This window comes from Ursus americanus, chromosome 12, assembly GCF_024610735.1.
Source record: "Ursus americanus isolate L20-20 chromosome 12, mUrsAme1.1.p, whole genome shotgun sequence".
Taxonomy (NCBI): Eukaryota; Metazoa; Chordata; class Mammalia; order Carnivora; family Ursidae; genus Ursus; species Ursus americanus.
In genome coordinates, this window is record NC_142138.1 from 41,607,194 (window position 1) to 41,632,170 (window position 24,977).

The window sequence follows — 24,977 nt, forward strand, 5'->3', positions numbered from 1 at the left end:
AGGGCCACATGCAGACATACGCAGCTCCGAACTGGAAATACTCGTGTCGGTTTGGGACTCATCCACTTTCTCAGCAAATACACGCGGGTGGTCTCCTTTGTCTTGGACACTCTGCTAAATGTTGGGTGCCCCACTCCATTGTCAGACCTTGTACTTCTGTCTGGGGGGCAGTGTCCCCCATGTCACCAACTTGTGGTCACATTCCCATGCCACAGCACCCACTTGACAATGGATTCAGTTTCTGCTTCTATAATCAATGGAAGGAGCTTTGTTGTTTGTTACCAAAGTTACTAAACATTTTGCTGTTGCAGAATCACTGAAAGCTATGGGTTTCCAGCCATTTGACATTTTTAAGGTACAAATAGATTTTCCCTGCATTATTAATCTCACATTATTGCTGTCAATTCCTTGGTTATTATTCTTCCTCCAGACTGTTTGCTTATTGTTCCTGGGGACAGTTCCTCCAGGTTGATTCCAGGAGTATTTGGCCTCATACTCCTTCATCTGCAAAAAGGATGCCCTCTTCCTTACCCAAATTGCAATGTTAGGAGACTACTGGACATTCTTTGGGCTTACTTTTTTTTTTTTCCAACAAATTGCTGTATTGGTAAAGGGATAAAAGTTTTCAATGTAATATTTTGTGTGAAAAGCCAGCAAGTTTAAACCTAACTATTTTACTGTGAAGAGCTTCTGATTCCTTCATATCTCTCTGCAGAGAGATGAAATGGTTTTTATAAAAGCTTAGTGAATTCCCATTGTATGAAGGCCATTTGCATTCATCTATGCATGCATTCCAGGGTATGGGTAGAAAGTAAAGGGCAAATGATAAAGACAGGAATTTCTTCCACATTTCCTCCTGCCAATCCTGTTAATTCTCATACACAAGTCCATCTAATCTGGGGAGCCATCCAGTTCAAGATTGAGTCTGATAAGAGGATGTACTTCCCAGACCAACGACTGATTCTCCAGGCTCCAGGGAGAGAAGAAATGCAAAATTTTAAAATACACGAATGTTCTTTAAATACTTATTTTGTTGTGAGTTCTTCTGTGACCTAAGACAACTGCTGTGTTTTATGTCATAACTTACACACGATGAGCAAAGTCAAGTATTTCATTTTCCCAGCACGTGGGCAGGGAATGAAATCCTGGTGCCGGAATCGAACGTTGTATTCTCCAGGCAAAGGAAATGGACATTTATTGGACGTTATTGCTGCTTTCTTCACACTAATGACATTATCGGAGCTCTTTGAATAATATAATTTGAAAATATTACTTCTGTGTTCCAGGTCATGCAAGACAAGATCATCTGCCTTCCGAAAAGAGTCCAGCCTTCTCAGAATCACTCTTCCGTGTCCAATGTCTCCCAAGCAGTGGCCAGCACCACCCCGCTGCCTCCCCCCAAACCGTCTCCTACCAACCCCGCCACTGTAGAAATGAAAGGACTAAAGACAGATCTGGACCTCCAGCAGTACAGCTTCATAAACCAGATGTGCTATGAGCGGGCCCTCCACTGGTACGCCAAGTATTTCCCTTACCTGGTCCTCATCCACACCCTGGTCTTCATGCTCTGCAGCAACTTCTGGTTCAAGTTCCCGGGCTCCAGCTCCAAGATAGAACATTTCATCTCGATCCTGGGGAAGTGTTTTGACTCTCCTTGGACCACACGGGCTTTATCGGAGGTGTCTGGGGAGGATTCCGAGGAAAAGGACAACAGGAAGAACAACATGAGCAGGTCCAACACCATCCAGTCGGGTCCGGAAGGCAGCCTGGTCAACTCTCAGTCTTTAAAGTCCATTCCGGAGAAGTTCGTGGTTGACAAGTCCACTGCCGGAGCCCTGGATAAGAAGGAAGGGGAGCAAGCGAAGGCCTTATTTGAGAAGGTGAAGAAGTTCAGGCTGCACGTCGAAGAAGGTGACATCCTGTATGCCATGTACGTTCGCCAGACTGTGCTTAAGGTCATAAAATTCCTGATCATCATCGCCTATAATAGCGCCCTGGTTTCCAAAGTTCAGTTCACCGTGGACTGTAACGTCGACATTCAGGACATGACCGGATATAAAAACTTTTCTTGTAATCACACCATGGCACACTTGTTCTCCAAACTGTCCTTTTGCTACCTGTGTTTTGTAAGCATCTACGGACTGACGTGCCTGTACACCTTATACTGGCTGTTCTACCGCTCTCTGCGGGAATACTCTTTCGAGTATGTCCGGCAGGAGACTGGAATTGACGATATTCCGGACGTGAAAAATGACTTTGCTTTTATGCTTCATATGATAGATCAGTATGACCCACTATACTCCAAGAGATTCGCGGTGTTCCTATCTGAAGTCAGCGAGAACAAATTAAAGCAGCTCAACTTAAATAACGAGTGGACTCCCGATAAACTGAGGCAGAAGCTACAGACGAATGCCCATAACCGGCTGGAATTGCCTCTTATCATGCTCTCTGGTCTTCCGGACACAGTCTTTGAGATCACAGAGTTGCAGTCTCTCAAACTGGAAATCATCAAGAACGTAATGATCCCCGCCACCATCGCGCAGCTGGACAATCTCCAAGAGCTCTCGCTACACCAGTGCTCAGTCAAAATCCACAGTGCGGCGCTCTCTTTCCTGAAGGAAAACCTCAAGGTCTTGAGCGTCAAGTTTGATGATATGAGGGAGCTGCCCCCCTGGATGTACGGGCTCCGGAATCTGGAAGAGCTCTACCTGGTTGGCTCTCTAAGTCATGACATTTCCAAAAATGTCACTCTCGAGTCTCTGCGGGATCTCAAAAGCCTTAAAATCCTCTCTATCAAAAGCAACGTTTCCAAAATCCCTCAGGCGGTGGTGGACGTCTCCAGCCACCTGCAGAAGATGTGCGTCCACAACGACGGCACCAAGCTGGTGATGCTGAACAATTTAAAGAAGATGACCAATCTGACGGAGCTGGAGCTGGTCCACTGCGACCTGGAGCGCATCCCCCATGCCGTGTTCAGTCTGCTCAGCCTCCAGGAACTGGACCTCAAGGAAAATAATCTGAAATCCATCGAGGAAATCGTTAGCTTCCAGCACTTGAGAAAGCTGACGGTGCTGAAACTGTGGCACAACAGCATCACCTACATCCCCGAGCACATAAAGAAGCTCACCAGCCTGGAGCGCCTGGCCTTCAGTCACAACAAAATAGAGGTGCTGCCGTCCCACCTGTTCCTATGCAACAAGATCCGGTACTTGGACTTGTCCTACAATGACATCCGCTTCATCCCGCCTGAGGTCGGGGTGCTACAGAGTCTGCAGTACTTCTCCATCACTTGTAACAAAGTGGAGAGCCTTCCAGACGAACTCTACTTCTGCAAGAAACTTAAAACGCTGAAGATTGGGAAAAACAGCCTCTCGGTACTTTCACCGAAAATTGGAAATTTATTATTTCTTTCCTACTTAGACGTTAAAGGCAATCACTTTGAAATCCTCCCTCCCGAACTGGGCGACTGTCGGGCCCTGAAGCGAGCCGGGTTAGTTGTGGAAGATGCTCTGTTTGAAACTCTGCCTTCTGATGTCCGGGAGCAAATGAAAGCAGAATAACTTATTTTTCTTTAAAGCCTGACTGAGACGTGCTTCTACCAAATACAGTATAAATAATTAGGTAGTCTTAATGCCTTTCCTATTTTGTTTTTTTTTTTTGTCACACAAAACAAAATGTACACAAAGATTGAGTAAGGAGTATGTATTTTTTAATAAAAATTTAATTGTATTTTTTCAATATTAATATTTTAAAGTTTTATTTGTCCTGGAACCTAATGTACCTATTATTGTTTTCTACTGACAGAAACAGGTGGTTCCGTCTGTTTTTTTGTTTTTTCATTTCATTCTTGTGAAAGGGAGGGAATTTTAAGTTGCATGCTTTTTGGTATTTTTTAAATAGATATTTTGCAAAGGTCATTTTTTGCTTGTTTCCACCTGTCCAGGGTCCTTACTTTTGTTTTTACTGTGTCTGTACCAAGGAGTCTACGCTAGTCCTTGTAATACCAGCTGCCTTCCGCATTGGCCGAGTCCTTCATCCTACGGGAGACTCTTCTCTGGAGTGTATATTCACATAAGTGCATTGCCACAGACCACTGCTTTCAAAATTTCTCCTCGTCTCCAACAGAACCCTAAATTGTGTTATTTCATTTACCTGACAGTCAATGTGGTTGTTAGGCTAGGATTTTGTAAGTGAGTGAAATCAATAATCTTCCATGGTTGGCTGGTCTGAATTGGTCATGTATCATCTGACTGATTTGCGTTCTCCCCAACATTTCAAAAATATCGTTTAAAAACAAAATACAGAGGCTCTCCTCCCCCCACCCTTCATCTTAATATTGCTATGTAGTACTGGTGAGCAACCTCAGAGAAGCTAGATATATTTTAATTAAAATAGGTAATTAAATTTAAAAATCAGAATCAGAAGCCTGGTTTTTAAGTAATGTAATAACCTTTGATATCTTCATATGTGGGTACATCAGACAGAAAAAAAAAAAATGCCCTGCCGAAGCCGTCTCTGAAAGAGCTGGCACTCTAGTCAGGGGCCCGGGTTGCTCCGGGCAGCGTGGGGCGGCCAGCTCCTCACGTCCTGCCTGTTACGCAGAATAACCCACATCTCCGTAAGTGGAGCTCCCGGACTCCTGCCCCTGCTGCGGGTGCGAGTGATGCGAGCACAAGGAACTGTTTCTGTTTTCTGGCTTAAAATAAGCATCTCACCTAAAATGGTTCTGTTACTTTTTTTTTTTTAAAGGGGTGAATAAATTGCTAAGTGGCTGTCACTTAGAAATAATTTTTGCTTGGTGGTCAGCAGAGCTTTTATTTATCTTTGTATTTAAACCAACATAGTATACGCATCTTGGGCAAAATCTGTAACTGATTCTTCAGGAAAATGAAAACACGATTCGTGCCCTCGATCCAGGGCCAGTTTTGCTGATCATGGGAATTGTGTTTTCTGTAGTCAATTCACACTGACTGTTGTCAGAACTCTAGTCTGACCTAAGAGAGTTTTGTGACTTAGCAATGAAAGACAATAGGAAGATGCTCTTGGGGTTTCAAAATAACTGCTTTTATATTTTGCGCCTTGATCCTGGTGATTTTCTACAGTGCTGCTTTGGAATTCAACACAACTGCTCAGCAGACACACGTACCTCACTCGTGTTGGAGATGCTAGGAGGTGTCATGGAGTGAAGGATTTGGGGAAGAGATGCTTTTCATTTGTTGAATAACGAAATCATGCAGTCCGGATGCTTTATTGTTTCTGTTCTTGTCCAAGTGTTCGAATGGTGATTTTGTATAACTTATTTCCCACCTAGAATGGAAATGATATGTTAAAATAGTAACATAGCTATATTTCTTGTAGGGGCAGATATTCAATTCCAGAATGTGGTTAGGATCCTGCTTATGAACAATGTGTTGTATTTAGAAATACAGCCCTCTTATTTTAAGCAAACAAAAGACTTGGAAGATTCTCCATGGCTGAGCATGACAAAAATACCCTGTTGAAAAAGGTAAGCTTAGATAACTACTGGTAAAACACTGGGTGCACTATTTTTCTGGATAAAATTTATAGTTATTTTCTACACCACCCTTCAAAAGGGATCTATTCAGGTTAAAAATCGTATTTATGCTGAAGTCTTTATCTGGTGTTAAATCATAATCTCACGTGGGGTTCATAACTGACATAAGTGACTAGTAAGTACTTTTAACACTTGTCATAATTTGCTCTCAATTCCAGAAGACTCTAATTTGCTTGCTTAATGATTTCACAGGCTGACCCCTAACCTAAATTCTAAATAACATCCAGTAAATCAGTATTGTTCTATGACTTTATGCTTAAACTGAGAAGGATAATTCATAGATGTTTCTATTAGATTTTATAAAAATTCAAAAGTCTCAGACTTCATCTTGAGTGTCAATTTTCTGACTCTGGCCCTTTTTAATATTGTTTTTGTTCACATTTATAAGCAAAAATCATTCAATTACATTTAGCCTTTAAATGGGAAACTCAGGTAAATGAACTGCTGATTTTTCTAAAGTCCTTTAATGGATCAACTCAGTGTAAACGGGTGTTTACCTAATCCCTTTCTGTATTTTATAAGTGCTCTTGCTAAAAAAAAGGAACAACTAGCTCTGTTTCTCCATCCTCTATAGGATTCCTGAGAAACTGCTTCTGTAAATCTAAAAGCACCATCTGTACTCGTAATGCCTGTGGCTGGTCGAAGCCCATGCTGGGTATGCCTTCTGGTCAGTTTTACTGGTTAAGTGTAGAACAGGTCATTGTCTGGACATGGTCTGGTTGAAGCAAAGCATAGAAGTGTATCCCAGTGGAACTCCCCTAAGAAGACCACACCTCAGAAAACTAGTTGTGTGTTAGGTTTTTGTTTTGGTTTGTTCTTAACACAGCACTTTCAACATAAATGTTCTTGATACAGTGAAACAACTGTAGGTTTTTCTTGCGGTTCACCCACCTTTTCCCTGCCATTACATTTCCCATGGAGCTGCTGTAAAGAGTTGCCACAGTCTACATGGCATCGTGTTTGGCAAGAAGGCTTTCAGGATATGCCTGCTAGGAGTGTTTCGTTCATTCAGTGGTGCCTCTTTATCTGCCTCTCAAGCCATCCTTCTTAGAGAGGGTCTTAAACAACCTGGCATCTTTCTTGGGCTACTTGGGATGGGGAAGATCCAAGTCCTTGCAATGTGCTGTTTTATGATTTCTGATACTGAGAAAAAAGAAGACACATTCTTTATATCTCTTCTTACTATTTCCCCCAAGAGGAGTTTTGCTGTTGTTTATTTTTCTAATTCTATCATTTAAAAAAAGTCCATTTTTAAGCAGTTTATTCTACTCTCTCATTTCCTACCAAATATCTGATCAGTAGTAATGCTATCTGTACTTAAACAGTGAACATTCGTGATCCATCTTTATGAAAATGGTCAGCGGTACTTAGTAGTGAATAGATAAGATAAATTTTCATATAATTTCAGTTGGTGTTCTCCCATTAATTCTGAGTGTGGTAATGCCAGTCAAGCCGTCCACGTCTCGGTAGGATCTCAATAACTCACAGTAGGGTCCCTCAGTAACCTTAAGTTACCAAACAAGGGAACAATACAGCTCAGCTATGAGGGAGGGGAATGCCTCAAGAGTCTGTCAGACAGTCTCGTCTTTTCTTGTCAATTCAGACACATTGTAAGAAAACTTTGACAGTCTCCACCAGACCTGCCATTGATTTTTTCAGATTTAGGTCTCAGTGACATGCTTCTAATACAATTTCATACCAGCCTTTCAAACTCGGTGTCCCCTCTTACTGCATCTTCCCAGAGCCATGTACTGACAAAGGTAACATCCTGAAGTTCATGCCGGGGGAGGGAAGAGTGTCCTCCTGGCCCCAAGGAATTTTTTTTTTTTTTTGATCAGAAGACCTTGAAAAAGGATACTTTGTACAACTTAACTCATTGGCCATGTTAAACCACAGTTCCTATGTATGGTTTTTAATGTAATTATAAATTTGCTCTCTGCTGAATACTATTCCTTCTCCCACTCGATTCTGCCTCGTGAATATTTTTACTGGGGTTGAAACTGAATGCCTTATGTGCTCACTCTGTTGTTGTTTTTCCTGCCACTTGTTTTCTCTCACTGTCTGTGTTCAAATTGTGTCAAATGCTGGTCAAACCTCTAAGACCGTCAAGAAAATGCTTGAAGGTTGATTTGTCATCGTGCAAATTCCCGATAAAATGTCTTCATGTTATTTGGCTATTGTAGTACATAGGAAGAGAAAATAACTTAAATAAAGTCATTTTTGTAATTTGAAGTTGAGATTCGTCCCTTCTTCGATTATAGAAGTCACGTTGACCTTTTGCATTTCTCCTGGTGTTGCTTCTGCCCTTGCGAAGGCTCTCTGTGCTCCGCAGGAAATGGGCCGCATGCCTTCTTTCGCTTCGTGTTTAGCTCGTTTCTGCAATTGTGACTAATTATTTCCTTCCTTAATTCACTGTGCGGCAGCATCTACCTCAGGGGCCCCTGGAGTTCTATTGGAGTCATTAGCGCTTGAATATGTCGTCTGGAGGCAAGGGCTGTGCCTTTGCCAGATCTGATTATGGGATCGCTGTCCAGCACAGCTCTCGCCACACGGTGTTCCGGTAATGCGCGCGGCTGCTTGAAGGAATCAGAACGGTTCTGCTCAGCTAGAAGCCTCCCCTCCTCCATCACACATACTCCGGCTTATGGAAGCCCTTTTCAGGAAAATCTCATATACCACTTACGCAGAAGAAAATTGTGATTGGTAACTTTTGAAGCTATGTTGCCACTTACCGTATTTTTCTGTAGTCGTTTGTGCCTCCATCATCTTACTGGTAATCAACTGATAGCCCTTGGGAGAAATTCTATTGAGACAAGGAAGGATTCTGAGAGTGGTGAGAGGCCCTGTGAATGTGTGCATCAGAAACTTGTACAGGGGGATGCCTGGGTGGCTCAGTCGGTGAAGCGTCTGCCTTCGGCTCAGGTCGTGATCCTGGGGTCCTGGGATCGAGTCTCCCATCCAGCTCCCTGCTCAGCGGGGAGTCTGCTTCTCCCTTTGCCCCTCTCCCTGCTTGTGCTCTCTCTCTCTGACAAATCAATAAATAAAATCTTAAAAAAAAAAAACAAAAACCTCACACAGAATTGTGTGGCAGCTCGAGAAATTTTGGAGACATGAGCTGAGAAATGCAATAGAATGGAGACAGCTGGTGATTCAATGCAATTTGCACAAACAGAGAAGACTGTCCACTGGTACCTCCCAATGTCCCATCTTCTGGTCCTTTCATTTATACACAATATTGAGATAAACACTGACATTGAATAAATCAAGTCAGTTGTTCAGGCTAGCGAGATATAAGCCCTTCTGTTTGGGTACAGAAGTACATAAGAGGGAAATCACGACAATTTTAGACTCAGTGAGGGTACTCACATGGCCCCAGGCCTGCATATTTTGGAATGTAAGTTTGAATGTTATCATCAGTATCCAAGTAGGAAAAAAGTGAGAGGCTGTACTAATTTTGTGTGTAAATCTTTGAATACAGGCTATATACTTTAGATTTCATATTTGAACAAAACAAAACACAAACATTTATATGATCAGGCATACCATAGATGAGACAGTATTTTCCAAGTTTAAATATTTTACATAAAGACACAGCATTAGGCAAAGGTATTATTACCGAACATAAACCAAACTGACCATGCTGATTATTTTGATTTAGGGAATCTTGTTAGAAAGTTTGCAAGCAAGTAGAAAATGGGCTTTATTTTTTGAATCTTTCAGGGAATTTTTTTCAACTCAAGTTACATCTAGACATCACCATTTAAAAAAGTGTTTATTCAGTTTTTAGTAATAGTTTCAGGTAATATAGTTCTTGGAAATAGTGACACAAAAGAGGCAGCCTGTAACTCTTTGTGTTTTATGTCTCCTTTACAGTCTAAGAAAAAAATTAACTTCCAGCAGTGATTTTAATATAAAAATTATAATATTTCCTCACTCATAATTGCAACAGTTCTTGGGATTCCTTTATGATTTCACATAGTCTTTGTGGAGTGATTTTGCTAAAATCATACTCTAACATTTGGACAGCCTAACTCTATTAACTGATAGCCTTGGGGCTACGAGGACCATCGTCCCCGTCCAAACTGGTTCTGGGCTGTGTCATTTTCCCAGGGCTGCCATAACTATCACACACAGGGTGGCTTCCACAAACAAATTTATCGTCTCACGGTGCTAGATCAAGGTGTCAGCAGGGTTGGTGGCATCCAAGGGCTGTGAGAGAAAATCTGCTCCACGCCACTCTCCCGTCTTTTGGAGGTTTGTTGGCAATCTCTGGGAATCCCTGACTTATAGATGGGTCGTCACTCAATGTCTGCCTACATCTTCATTTGGCATCCTCCCTGTGGGTCTACCTCTGTGTTCAAACCCCCCCCCTTTTTTTTAAAGATTTTATTTATTTATTTGAGAGAGAGAGAGAGCACAAGCAGGGGGGAGGGGCAGAGGGAGAGGGAGAAACAGACTCCCCCTGAGCAGGGAACCTGATGTAGGGCTCGATCCCAGGACCCTGAGATCATGACCTGAGCTAAAGGCAGACACTTAACCAACTGAGCCACTGAGGCGCCTCGAAACTTCCCCTTTTTATAAGAACTCCTCCGTCATATTGGGTTAGGACCCACCTAATAATTTCATCTTAATTCGGTAATCTGAAAACACCCTATTTTCAAATAAGGCCACATTCACAGGTACTGGAGGTTAGGACTTCATCATTTTGAGAGTGTTGGAGAGCAAGAATTTGTGTCCTACATCGAAAACCAGGGATGTACTGTATGGTGACTAACATAATATAATAAAAAATCATTATTAAAAAAAAAAAAGAATTTGTGTCCTCTTCAAGGTCCCTCTAAGCTGGACTAAGAATCAAATTGATATGAGACAGATTAACAGGAGAAAATAAATTTTAATAGTGTATCTATGGGGAATCCACACAGACTGGAAATTCTAAAAACGGGAAAAATGAGATCTCTATGTCCTCTTGAACTAAGGAGAAGAGGGTAGAGGTCTGGGACTTCAAAGGGAAAGAATGCAATTCACAGAATAAGAAGAAGAGCAGATATTTGGTAATTAGATGTTTGCCCCACCTTATAGATAGGTCAGATAAAATTTACCTCTGCTAATAAACTTATTCTGTGAAAGACCCCAATTTAGATTCTTCTATGTAGTTAAGGGAGAGGCGAAAAGTTTCTCTTGAGCCTGCAGGGTCTCAATTGCCTTCAGCTCAAACTAATCTTCATGCCAAAGTGGCCCATCTTGGGACAGCCTGACCTTGGCCACTACGGGAGATACAATTCAATCCATAGCACTAGGCAAGATACTTCTCTTTCTTAATAAAACTATTACATTCCAGGTTTACCAGAAAGATAGAATTTGGAGCCCTTAAAGATTGGTTAACTCAGAGTTTTGAAATAGTGTTCCCAGAAGCTCTAACGTCCAACAAAGTATCGCAGGGGGCCTCGGAGAGTAGATAGGGCTCCTGGTTTCGTATCTGTTCCAATTACTGTTGCCATGTAACGAACCACCCCAAAACTTAGTAGGCTAAAACAACTATTTTCTTACACTCCCAGATTCTGTGGCTATGGAATTTGGAGGGCATAGCAAAAACAGCTTCTCTCTGCTCCACAGTGCCTGGGACCTCAGTTGGGAAGACTCAATGGCTGGGAGCTAGTATCATCTGGAGTCATCTTCACTCCTACATCCAGCATTTGATTCTGGCTGTCGGCTTGAACCTCAGCGGAGCACAGCATGTCAGCTTCAGGGTAACCAGAGCTCTTCTGTAATCCCTTACGGCTCCCAAGAGACTATTCTAAAGGGCAGAAAGGATGCTGTATCACCTTTTATGACCTCACTTTTGTGACATCACTTCTGCCATATTCTATTGGTTGAAACCATTGTAAATCTTGCCCGGGGTTAGGGGCAGGGGAGAGGGGATACAAACCCCACCTTTCAATGGGAGGAGTGTCAGTGTCACCTAGTAAGAATAGCTGGAACAAGAGAAACTGGTGGCCCCTACGAAAATTACAATGTTACACTGTCCACACCAGTCTCTTCAACCAGAGGCAGCAGGTCTCCCCAATGTTCACTAGCAACCGTAGCTAGTAAATACGGGACCCACAGAGGCCAAATAAAGCTGAGACGTTTTACACAATCCCTCAGCAAATCCACTGATTATTGCAGAAAATCAGAAAATTGAGTCGGCTAATAGTCCCTTCACCCCTTTCCTTTGTTTCTAATTTCTTTGGGCAAGATGGGAGAGTCTGGCAGAATTTGTTACGAAATAACTGCAAGAGAGTCATTTCATTGTATTGAAATGCATCTTAAAAATCATCAACTTTGGGGGCACCTGGCTGGCTCCGTCAGCCAAGCATGTGACTCTTGATCTGGGGGTCCTGAGTTTGAGCCCTACTTGGGGGTAGAGTTTATTAAAATAAATGTACAGCTTTAAAAATTTTTTGTTAAATCCTCAACCTTTTGACAGGGTGTGAGAGGTGCTTTCATGAATTTTATTTGACTGTCGTATGTTTCTCCCAGTGACAGCCAGAATTTCCTGCAGTGCTCAGAGATGCACGTGTACACGGGGCGTGCGCAGCCCTGGTCTGTGACTTACAGTAATCGGAGGAAAAGTCTCATCAGTGTCTGTGCTGAAAGGTGGGGAGAGCTGGAGCGGCCCGTCAGCCAGGTCCCTCAGCCGCCGCTCTTCTCCAGGCCTGGTGCCCAGCCCCCTGCCCTCCCGCCTCTCCGGCAGCCTCCCCGGCCTCCCTGACCTCCTGCAGTCGCCCACCCCCTGCTTCTCTGCGACCTTCTCTGTTAGCTCCTGTCCTTCCAGCTCAGGAGGAACATTTGGGGTTAGGAAAAGTTTTCTAGGAAACAATTACTCACAAGCAAAGGGACCAGAAAAGTCCCAGAGATGTTCTCCAGCAGACAGTTTAAACTAATGACTCGCAGCTGGGCAGCCTGCCCCATGGGGTCCCATGTGAACCGAGTCTGTGTCATTCTGCCTTAACTTCGGTGTCCTCCCTCCAGCCTACTCATCTTCAAACCATTCACTGCGGGCTCCCCTCACTCATGCTCACTCTTGTAAAATCCACCAACATATTTAGTTCATTCGGAAAAAATAACTTTAATGGCACATCTTCCCTCATAAGGTTGTACCGCAGAGGTCAGCTGGAGTCTGAACGTCTCTTAAGATTTAGATGACACTGGCTATACCCCCATCCCAAGCCCTTTGGAAGTCCCATGCCCTCCCCAAACCACAAAATTTCAGTGTGTGTATGATTTTAGGCCACTGGCTCTGAACCTCTGCTTCTGTGGAATGTCTTCCACGCATCACCCCCACGGTTCCACGTGTTTGATCCCTCTTCCAGACCTGAAAGAGGAATCTGCCCTGGTCCTTGATTTCCCCCGACTCTAGTGAAGGTTTGGGGAGAGAACAGAGCATTCACGAGAGCCATGCAGGCCACTTTCCAGCCTCATATTTGTAAAAGCCCTCAGCCTGTCCACAAATTGTTCCTCCACCTCCCAACCCCCTCCCACCCCCACTTCGCCACCTCTCCTCCACCCCCATTTCCCTTTCCCCAGCCCCTCTCTCTTGTGTGCTCCACAACCCACCCCCAGCTCAAATTCCTCAGTCAGTGCAGGACAGTTTAACTTTCCCCATTCTTCCGTGGCCTCCTGCTATGGACACCCTCACTCACCTCTTCCACCCTGGCAGCTTATCAAAGATTCTCTCAGCACAGTTCCACAAGAGGAATGCTGGAGTCTGCTGTTAAATTATTTTGTCAGCCTGTTTGCTACAAGTCCTTGCTCTGGGCGGCACCTCTCTGACGGTTCCTCCCGTCATCTTCAAAATTCCCTGCCTTTCTCCTTCCCTCTGAACATGCCAAATCTCCAAGTTTCACCCTCAGCCCTTTGTGCCCCCCTGGTCCTCACGGGAGCCGTCAGTGACCTCGTGACTTTCAGGGTGATGCCTGCTGCCATTCTACAGCAACTCCCAGGGCCATGCCCCCGGCTACCGCTGCCCTCCGCCTCTCACCTCCTGCTGCCTTCTGGGCATGTCCTCTGTCCTGTCGTCTCAGGCCTGACGTGTTGGAGAGCAAACCTCATCTAAGCACAACGATTGGCAGCAGCCCTCTTAATGGTCTCCCCGCAAACTGCTCATCCCTCCAGCCTTGCTTTCTCCTCTTCTCTATGGCTAGACTGGTTTTCCAAAGTGTAATTCTGATCTTATGGCTCCTCTGCTCGAAACCTTCTCGCTGTCTATGTAATAGAGTCTGTAGACCTTAGCCTATGTTTCAAGGCCACCACAGTTTAGGTCTGACCCGCATTTCCAACACAGGTCCTGGAATCCAAAGTGAATTCAAACCCTCACTCTCCATTTACCTGATGTATAACCTCGAGACAGTTAATGTAAACTCTCTGGTCTCTGTTTATATTAAAGGCATCCATATTCTGCCCCTCCCAGGAAGCCCTAAAATGTTAGGTATCCCCATGCTGGTCTTACTTCCAATTCTGTCCTTGCTAAATTACAAATCTATGTTCATGGTTTATTACCAGTCCTGGTTCCAATCAAGGTAAAGACAATCTGTGCTCTGGAAATTCTACCTGTATCCTCAGCCATAAGTCATAGCTGTTTTCAGGGTCTCTGCGGTATGACCCATGGTTCGCTAGCAAGAGAGTAAAATGAAGTGACAATGTAATCATATATACAGTCCTCCAGGTGGATGGCTAGCTCTATTCTGCAGCAGTCACTGGGCTGTGAGGAGCCATGGGTGGAGTTAGGGAAGGATGACTGTTTCCCTTTTCTCCAGAAGTTCAAACACTGACAGGTAGCTGGAAATTCTGGGGGTAAAGGCTACAGCCAAAAGTCTGGCTGCCTCATAGCATTGATTTCAAACCGGAGTCGACCTCTCATCTCTGTCACTGTCCGGATGTGTGTATTGGAGCAAATCCCTTCTCTCCTCAAGTCATTGTCTCCCCATCTGTAAAACGGGCAGCAGGGAGGGGATACCCACCTTAAGGGCTGTTACGAAGGTTAGTAGTGTGATGCATACAGTGTGCCTAGCTCAGTGCTTGCACTCAAGAGATTTTCCAGCATCATGATGACTGTGAACTGAGCTCTGGGTAATGTAAGAAGTAGCCTACGGTATTGTACGTTTTCCTAAAGCCAACATGAATTTAACACCTGGAGGTACTAGACTTTGTCTTATAGGCAGTAAGCTTGTAGCTTTGCCCCGGAGGAGCTGGTGCTTGCCAGGAGAGTCACAGGGAAGCAGTGCCAGTGGGCTGCACGATGAGCGGGGTAGCAAGTGTGTAAACACGGTTCTCTGGAAAGACAGGCTTTCCCACCAACTGCATTTTCTAAGCACACTCCAGGTATCAGACACTGTTCTAGGTGCTGAAGGATCAAAAATGAATATGATCCCTGTTTTTAAGCAATTCCTAATCTGACAGGAAAAGACAGCCAAGTATTCAACAGCTAGAATCCATTATAAGAGCCCACACTACACGAGTGCAAGGGGGCGTGTGGTCAGATTCACCCGGAGACAGAGAGGAACGGTTTCTGGAGGTAAACCTGAGCTGAGTCTTGACGCATGTGAAGCCCCTGGCAAAAATGAGAGGACTGGGGGAGAGCTTTCTGGGTGGGTCCAGAAGCCTGCAGCACCACACGGTGTCAGGGAGGGATCATGTGCCATCACGGGGAGGCAGGTGCAGATGGGAAGCCATGGTGGATCAGCTTGCAGGTGTCCCAGAGGAGCCGCCCACGCCAGCGAGCTCTTGAGCTCGTCCTTCAGGCAGTGGGAAATGGGAAAGAATTTAAGCCCATCCTCAGTTACACCCAAAGCCTAGATAATCTTACAAAGTCTGCCTGAGAGCTTCCTCTCTGTTTTCAAATCCTTGTGAAAAGAAAAAACTACCATCTGGTCCTGCAGAAAACCAAAAGCTGCAAGGGGAAAGCGTCGTGGGCAGACTGACAATGCCCAGAGCAGACTTGGCCGCGCACAATGAGACTCACAAACACAGTGTTGCTTGAACTTGTCCTTGGCATTAGGACACCTCGGGGAAACCACCCAGCGGACTCATTCTCCTCTGTCCCTGCCTCTTCCTCTTCTTTCACACCCTAGTTTCTTCCTTTGCTTTGCTGCCATTTTTTTTTAATAGCCCAGCTAATTGCTGGAAACTTGCCCTGTTTCAAGTCTGGAAAGTCAAAAGGAAACCACTCAAACTGAGCTCTAAGTGTGAGTCTAAGGACGTAACTCTCCTCTTTCCTCTGCCCCTGCCCCTTGGGGTATCGGGGTGATCATTTGGAGGTGCCGTTGATCTCAGGGCACCCGAGGATGTACACACTTTGTATCTGCCCGCCCCCTCCGAAGCCTGCTCCTGGGGGAGCCCAGGCTGCCTGCTTGTCCTGTGGCCTGGATGGTCCAGACCCGGAGAAGTGGAGGAAGGCGTGGCTCGGCTCAGCCAAGCGTCCCCATCTGACCTCTTGATCTTTTTCTGTCCCCAGAGGAAAGGTGGAGCTTTCCTGCCCGCAGAACTTAATTTCCTTTTCCCGTTCTTTACAACACTGCATTCCTGTCCTACCTCCTGGAGAGACTGGGACTTGGTATTTCACGTGGACAGCCCTCCATGAAATTCCTTTTTTCTCAAAACCAAGGGCTTTGATGGGCCTCCAAGGAGAAGCACAGGTTGAAAAGCTAGAGGTCGTCCCCCTCCTCTGCTGGTACCATGTCTCGGTGTATTCCTCACTCCCTTGCCTCCTCCAGGGTGAGGCTTAGATCCTGGCAGGACTCCAGGGATCCTGCCACAGTGGGAGCATCTCTGTCACCCGCCTTCTCCCTGACCAGACCCAGGGAGCCCCTCCCTCTTCCAACCACTTTCAGACAAAGGGAGCACAGGCCACCTGAGTGTCAAACTGCTCCAGCAATGGCTGTCCACAGGGACCAGGCGACACAACCTGGAAGTGGGGCGAGTCATGCCCAGTGGGACTTACTTGAATCAAAAACAGAAAGGAGACCCCAGGAAGCAGGCAAATATCCTCTTCCTCCCTCCTACCAATCATCCCCAAACTCAACTGTTGGGTATGTCCTTCTAGAGACATCCATGTCAGCAAGAAACAGGCTGTGTTTTACCATGAAGCTGTGACCAACTCATTAACCAGTATTGACTTTCCTCCTTCCCTGCCTTGATTGTCTTCTTTCCTCATTTTTATGACCCTGCCATTGCACCTCCCAAAGAAGATTAGCAGGTAAGTTTTGCCCCAGACTGTTTTCTAGGGAGTGTACTACCAGCAGCCCACTGACCTCTCTCGACCCATTAATTTGGTTGCTTTGTTCCTGGATTGGTCTGGGCAGGTTCTTATCCGCCTCTGTCCAACACACTCTAAAACCCCAAAAGAAGGGCATTGCTTATTTCTTCCGTGGAGAAGTTCAGATCTACAGATCTCCAGAAAACATTTAGTCAGGAGGAGAGCCATCCAGCACAGCACTATTATCAAGAGTGGGGGCGAGAGGGAGATAGAAATCATCTAAACTTCCGAAAAACAGAGAGTGATTTTTTAAATGGTACATTTTTACAATAAAACACTAGACAGACATTGAAAATTATGTTACAGGCATATTTATTGACAAATAAACTTATTCATGATGTGTCAATTGAAAAAAATCTAAGTACAGTGTGATCTCACTCTTGTAAGAAACAAAAATACATATATCTCCGATTTTTAAAATTTGGGGTTATGTGCCAAATGCAAACAGAATTGTCAGTTGAGGGTAAGATTAAGAGTGAGTTATCCATTATTCTTTATATGTAACAGCATATTTAATTTTTTCCTCTAAGAAATACATATTGTGTTTTTTTTTAATTTGAAAGGAAAAATGTGTCTTGGGCCTGTTGCTCAAAAATGCCTGTTCCTCAGAAATGCACATTCTGCAGTAATAGCTGTAACTTAGAAGAAAAATGCGATGAAGACCCCAGAGAGCCTCCAGAAGACTAATGATAACAGGTAAGTTTTCATACTCTTTTATGTTTGGTTAATTAAGAGGATATGGTTCATAATTGCTCCAATGACATACATGTGTTGAAGTATAAAGATACTGTCTATATCTCTCACAAGGGAAAGGGTATAGTATTGTTATTATAACTGTCTTCTCTGAGGCAGCTTGTAAAGTACACCCATGTATTTCATTACTTTATTATAGTCAATCATTGTATTATTCTTTAAAACATCTGTTGCTCCTTGAATGCTTTTTTTGTATGCATTTTAGTTCTTGAGAATTTTTTTTTAAGATTTATTTATTTATTTGAGAGCAAGAGAGTGCACCCACACAGGGGAGCGGCAGAGAGAAACTCAAGCAGACTCCACGCTGAGGGAGCCTGACCTGGAGCTTGTTCCCAGGATCCTGACATCACTCCCCGAGCCGAAACCAAGAGTTGGAGGCTTAACCACTGTGCCACCCAGGTGCCCCTAGTTCTTGAGAATTTTTAAGAATGAGCCATTGCATTTGCACAGGGTGGGGCAAATGGTGGGCAGTCCATATAGTACACCAAGCTTTGTCCCTTTTTCAGAAACTATGCTGGGTCCTGGGGAATCTGAAGTTAAAGACACGTACTCTTCCCTCCCTGAGCTCGTAGGGGCCAAGGACCAATGAAATGACATCTGTGGTTGGCTATAGCAGGAATGCTGTGGCCGAGCTCTATGGGCCACAGAAGAGCCTGCCATCCAGACCAAGGACTGGCGTGGTCAGGAGACACTTTCCCAGAGTAGGTGGCATCTGAGCTGTATGTTGAAGGATGTATGGAAATGAGCCAAAGAAAAGGAGAAAGGCATCCCAAGCATAAGCTAGAAGTAGAAGAGAGCAGACCCAGAGACTAGAAAATGAAATCTGTTCATCATTGCTGTCGAGAACTATCTGCAGTGATGGAAAATGTCTCTATCTGTGCTGTCCAAAATGGTAGCCACAGCGACATGTGGTTATCGAGCAAGCAAAGAACTGAATTTTAGTTTTATGTCTTTTTTTAAATTTAAATTTAGCCACATGTGATTAGTGGCTAGTGTATTTTTTTTAACACCACTTTATTGAAATATGATTTGATGTGATTTGATGTGGGGTCTGGGAGTGAATGGTCAAGAAAGAATTCTTGAGGCATTTTCAGTAAAAAAAAGGTGTTTTTTTTAAAACATGGGGACAGGACCCATGGGCAGAAAGACCTGCACTGGGTCTTTTGGTTTTGTTTTGTTTTTATTTTTTATTTTTTATTTTTTTTAAAGAATTTATTTATTTATTTGACAGAGATAGAGACAGTCAGCGAGAGAGGGAACACAAGCAGGGGGAGTGGGAGAGGAAGAAGCAGGCTCATAGCGGAGGAGCCTGATGTGGGGCTCGATCCCATAACACCGGGATCATGCCCTAAGCCGAAGGCAGATGCTTAACCGCTGTGCCACCCAGGCGCCCCTGTTTTGTTTTTAAAGATTTTATTTATTTATTTGAGAGAGAGAGAGTGAGAGTAAAAGCACGAGCCTGGGGAGAGAGAAGCAGACTCCCTGCTGAGCAGGGAGCCCGATGGGGACTCAATGCGGGGCTCAATCCCAGGAATCTGGGATCATGACCCAAACCAGAGGCAGACACCCAACCAACTGAGCCACCCAGGCACCGCTGCATTGGGGTTTTGAGGAGCTATTGGTTTTATACTTTAAAGTTGGGGGGCTAGAAACAAAGAAGTTTCCAGAAACGATTTCCATATGTTAAGGAAGACTTACAGGATGCTGAAGGTCTGGCTATTGTCAAGCAAAGGTTGCTTTTTGCTTTTAGCAAAGCATTAACGCTAAGACAGTTGGGATTTCCTGGAGAAAAGTCATACTCTGCCTGTCTCGAGTATTTGTCGATGGGCTGCAAGTTGTAAGGAAATTTAATTTTGTCTTCATCTCCTTTTGCCTTTGTTCTCCACATCATGATTGCAATACAAAAAACTGTGGTGAGGGGCGCCTGGGTGGCACAGCGGTTAGGCGTCTGCCTTCGGCTCAGGGCGTGATCCTGGCGTTATGGGATCGAGCCCCACATCAGGCTCCTCCGCTATGAGCCTGCTTCTTCCTCTCCCACTCCCCCTGCTTGTGTTCCCTCTCTTGCTGGCTGTCTCTATGTCTGCCAAATAAATAAATAAAATCTTTAAAAAAAAAACAAAACTGTGATGAATCTATGTATTCGATTTGATGAGTTTGGTGAAAAGTACACACCTGGGAAATCATCACCTCCAAAGGTTTGCCCCTGCCCTCTTTATTTATTATTATTCTGTGTGTGTGTGTGTGTGATAAGAACAGTTAATGAAAGAGCCGCCCTTGCTACTGTATTGAACAGCACAGGGGCAGGTGAGGTCTGCTGTTACATCCTCATTTTTTCTGGTAAGTTTCATTTTCATTCTAAAGGTGGAAAGGAGGGCACGTGGGTGGCTCAGTCTGTTAAGCGTCTGCCTTTGGCTCAGGTCATGATCCTGGGGTCCTGGGATCGAGCACCGCATCGGCTCCCTGCTCCGTGGGGGGCCTGCTTCTCACTCTCCCTCTCCCTCTGCCTGCTGCTCCCCCTGCTTGTGCTCTCTCTGTCAAATAAAGAAATAAAATCTTTAAAATAAATAAACGTGGAAAGGAGTCCCTGCAAAATTTCAAAACAGAGTAATTACATGAGTAGGCTTAGGGAAAAAAAGATTACTTGTAAATTAGGAAGCAAGGTAATTTGGCCAGTTTTTAGCATGCCTTCATTTTCCATGACCTTCGTAAAGAAGGTGACAAAAAGGAAGCATGTAAAACAAACATCGCCATAAAATTCAACTTTGGAAATGGTCTGACTGTGGAAAAGACCAATTAGCTACCTACAAACCAATCAGTAAAAGATAACCCTCACAGAAGGAACTTGAGTAGATGGCGTGAATGGACCATTCCCCAGAGCCCGCATACAAATGGCCAATTACATGCATAAAACAGGGTTCACCTCACTAGTATCCAAAGTCATTGCAACGAAAATGAAATTCCCATTTTCAACAACCAAATTAGTAAAAGTTTTATTTTGAAGACCATATGTTGTTGAAGATGGAGAGTCACTCTCTTAACTGTCTTTAAGAGAATAAATGTATACATCCATACGTTCCGGAGGCCAGTTTGGCAGAATTTTTAGCAAAAGACTTGAAAATGTTTCATCCCTGTCAGCCAGCTATTCTGTTTCTGGGAATTTGCCATAAAGAAGTGGTTAGGGATTCTTGAAAAGATTTATGCCCAACACTGTCCATGTGTGGGTTACATACAACGGTGAAAACAGCACAACAATCTAATTGAGGTTCTCAATAGATTTATTACATAAATTATGATATATCTAACGACTGAGAGCCACATAGACATTAAATGTCCTGTTGCATATGGATATTTAACTGCAAGGGCAAAATGTGTGGGATATATTTTTTAGTGGAAAAAAATCAAATCCCTATGAGAATGTAAGCTTTCAGAATGTAATATTTGGTTGAATATTAAAAAATTGTAAAATAATACTGAAGGATATTTACCAAAATGTTAATGGTATTTATCACTTAGTAGTGATTTGTCACTTAGTAATGGTATTTATCACTTAGGTGATTTTTATTTTCTTCTTTGTTTCTCTATTTTATAATTTTCTACAGTGAAAATCTGTGACATTTAAAATAGAAAAGCATTTATTCAATTTTTTTTAAGATTTTATTTACTTATTTGAGAGAGAGAGAGACAGCCAGCGAGAGAGGGAACACAAGCAGGGGGAGTGGGAGAGGAAGAAGCAGGCTCATAGCGGAGGAGCCTGATGCAGGGCTCGATCCCAGGACCCTGGGATCACGCCCTAAGCCAAAGGCAGATGCTTAAACACTGAGCCACCTAGGCGCCCCGAAAAGCATTTTTTTTAAATCGAGGTTGTTAATTATGTAGGTAGTGTTCAATTAAAACAGAAGTAATTTAAAGTATGTAATTGCCACACATCTGTTGTACTAGATAAAATCATTAAAGTGATGGTAGGCATTTGCCAGTCTAGACTTGTGGACAACAGAGCTTTTAAGGAGGCAAAGTGACTTTGGAGTCCTTTCCAGAAACTCTTCCCTGCTGTTGGGAGCAACAGAAGTGCTTTAATTAATCAAGATAAAATGTTTCAACCAGAGATAATTATGTATATGAAGATGATTTTGCAGCCAGATATGTGGATGGTTTATATAAATAGAAGAGATTTTTCCCCTTGTTAGGTTGTTCCCAATATTTTAACCCTGATGTATCTGGAAAAGAAGATGACAGTGGCAAGGAAAGCTTCCACCAGAGACTAAACAACCAGAAACCTCAGCTGATCAGAAATTCTTCTGCCTCTGACTTTTAGGAAAGAATGAAAAATCTCAAGAAAGTGACTGTAAATTAAGAATTTCTCATAGCCAACTTTCAGGATATTTCTCAAGGCTTTGACAATTCAGACTAGTCTCCAGACTCTCTCTACATCAGTATTTGTCATTATATCTGATGAAAATAATTCCTAACAGTGAATCTGAAATTCCAGAAGGATTTTTATTATCAACTGAAACAGATTAAATTATGTTCTGTATACTCTACTTACTACACAGAAGGAAGGGAGGGAAGGAGGGAAGGAGGAAGGAAGGAGGAAAAGAGGGAGGGAGGGTAACTTATATATAGACTGGGAATACTGGACCCCACCCAAGGGCTCACAAGTCCGCATCAGAGAACTGGCTTCCAAGGGCTTGGCACATCTCTGTGTAGTCTGGACATATGTTTAGTATCCTACTCTGCCCGCTAATTCCCTGGAGGAATATGAGTCCTGCCACCTCCCTTCTCCTCTAGCTCATCTTGGAGGTTCATAGATTTCTCCGTGAATAAGGGTGATGCCTGTGCATCAGAGGTGAACTTCATCACTGAGGGCCAGGTAGGAGGTGGGGGAGGTCCGGAAATGGTAGGGAGACCTGGTAGTTCTGTCCTTAGGAAGGGGATTGGGTCCTGCTCTTTGTGTCTTTATACTGTATCATAAGCGCCACACTTCTCCTTATTGTCTGTGTATATATTAATTTTCTTGTTTATGATATTTTCCCATGCCAGGGTTTATTTATATTTTTTTCAACGTTAAATTAAATTGATTTGGGAGGGGCACCTGGGTGGCTCCATCAGTTAAGCATCTGACTCTAGATATCAGCTCAGGTCTGGATCTCAGGGTCATGAATTCAAACCTGTGTTGAGCTCCACACTGGCATGGAGCCTACTTTAAAAAAAAAAAGAAAAAAAAATATATGGATGGATATATTTATTTATTTATTTTGGGGACACCTAGGTGGCTTAGTCAGTTAAGCATCCTACTCTTGATTTCAGCTCAGATCATGATCTCAGGGTCATGAGATCGAGCCTTGTATTGGGCTCTGTGCTGGGCATGGAGCCCACTTAAGAGTCTCTCTCTCCCTCTCCCTCTGCCCCTCCCCCACCCCCACCCCCAGACATGCACCCTCACTCACTCGCTCGCGCTCTCTCTCTCTCTAAAAAAAAAAAAAAAAGCTGATAAGACTGATGACGTGCCACTCTTTTAAAAATAATTTAAAATGATTTGTGTAATTTTTCTTCAAAAAAGAAAACCCATTTTGTCTTTCCCATTCCTCCCTTCCCATCAGTCAAGCCTCAATCCCTTCTTTCACGTCGCAGCAGGAGCCTTTCCCTGTTCCTGTCTCCCTCGGTTCTCTCCTGGGATCCGCTGAGGAACCGTCCAGGCAACTCTACTCACATACTTCACTCCCAGTTGTGTTTATTGACAGGACCGATTTCTGTTTTGACATTCGGGAACTTCATTAATTCGCAATGACTTCTTCATCTCTCTGGTTCTGGCAGATCCTTAGGGGAAGAAAAGGCCATCTTCCACTTGTAAAGTGACTTGGGTGGGTAATGAGGTGCAGGCCTAGAAGAAGAGATAGAGGTTCGTCAGTGACAGACAAGGGCAACTAGAGGTCCCAGGAGACTCTCCTGCCGGTTACTATTATGGGACCACACCTGTGTGGGGTAGGACTGGGTATTTTGTGGGTCTCAGTATGTAAGACCTGTATGAGAGGCCTGTGAAGAAACAGACCTACTTATTTTATTTTTAAGTGTATTTTGAACCTCTGTGATGAATAGACGCTGAAACAGAGGCAGTGTAAATGAATGAGCAATTTCACATTTTTGAGAGCTCACTTAGTAAATCTAATCCTGCCCCAGGGGCAGCAGGACTCATCTGTTGCCCCCTCTCCCTTTTCCTGTGGCTATAATTAGATACCTCGGAGAATTCAAACGTACAGTGTATAATATTAATTTAAGCTCCAGGAAAGCCGAACCTGTCTGTATCCCCAAGGCCTAGTGCTTAGCACATAGTTGATGTTCAATGATTATTTGTTGAATGGGATGAATGAGTGAATGTGAATAATTTATGTGATCACTCCTACCTTTTATTGTGTCAGTAGTTGCTCACCTAGGACATTGTTTCCAAATCATGCCATTGATCTCTGCCTTTGTCCGAGGAAATGACTAGGATCTCCTCGTGGATGAATAATTTAGCCTTAGAGCACGGCCCCTGAGGGTAGTGCTCTTAAGCCGGCCTTCTGCCTGATGGGGCCGCCCGCTCTGCGCAGCGCCCTCTGTCGGTACGGGCCGGCAGGTGCGGTTCTGCGCCGTTCTCCGAGCCCAGTCCCAGGCGCAGCGTCTCAGTCAGGCAAAGGGAGGGCAAGGGAGCTGGGGGTGCTCCGGCTCCAGATCCCCGGCTCCAGATTCCTTTCTGAAGCTGAGGAAAAGCCAGCTCTGCAGGGTGGAAGGCAAACCTCCCTGTGGAGGCTAAGGAGCCTCACCACCTCCCCAGCCTCTTAAACGAGGTGCCTTCTAGGATGGTGTACCCTCTCCGCTCACTCCTGCACCCCAAATAAGGGAAACGCAGCATGCTGTCATTCTTTCTTCTCCCAAATAAGGTAAACCCGAGTGTGACCTCATCCCCTGACTCTCAAGTAAAGAAAGCTCATCAATGACTTCAACTCCTTTTCCCCAAAAAGTCAAGCTCAAGCATGCATGACCTCCCCTCACATCCAGCAGGGTCAGGCATGATGTCACTCCCACCCCCACGCCTCTCTTCCACCCTCCTGGCGGCTGACACATTTCCACCCCGACCACGGCCTCTTAGAAGTGGCTCTGCCCAGCGGTGTGGGCGTCTGGCTGGAGGCTGCTTCCTGCCAGCCACGGGGCAAGCCCACCAGTCTGAGAGGCAGCTCCCAGTCAGCGAGGAGTCACATCGCTGTGACTCAGCGCCTGCGGCAGAGAATTTTACTCCAGGCTCAACATTAAATACGGTGCTTTGAGGCAAGTCTGGAGGGCAACTGGAGCCAATTTAGACTGAGAAACTGAAAAGCAAAA

The 24,977-nt window shown here is 44.3% G+C and overlaps 1 protein-coding gene and 1 long non-coding RNA gene across 6 annotated transcripts in view; both read left to right on the forward strand.

The window, feature by feature from the left end:
- Positions 1–7,404, forward strand: part of LRRC8C (leucine rich repeat containing 8 VRAC subunit C) — a 114,344-nt gene extending 106,940 nt beyond the window's left edge. For both annotated transcript variants that reach the window (XM_087866089.1, XM_045801824.2), the window contains exon 3: positions 1,287–7,404. In XM_087866089.1, coding sequence (XP_087722215.1) covers positions 1,287–3,560 — 2,274 coding nt within the window. In that variant the 3' untranslated portion in view covers positions 3,561–7,404. The remainder of the gene's footprint in view (positions 1–1,286) is intronic.
- Positions 7,405–11,194: 3,790 nt separating this feature from the next.
- Positions 11,195–24,977, forward strand: part of LOC123795231 (uncharacterized) — a 35,727-nt gene continuing 21,944 nt past the window's right edge. For 3 of the 4 annotated variants that reach the window (XR_015726296.1, XR_015726297.1, XR_015726298.1), the window contains exons 1-2: positions 11,195–16,811; positions 17,435–17,567. This is a non-coding gene — a long non-coding RNA (uncharacterized LOC123795231). Of the gene's footprint in view, positions 17,568–24,977 lie in introns of all 4 variants that reach the window. The other variant, XR_006780409.2, reaches the window with a different exon arrangement.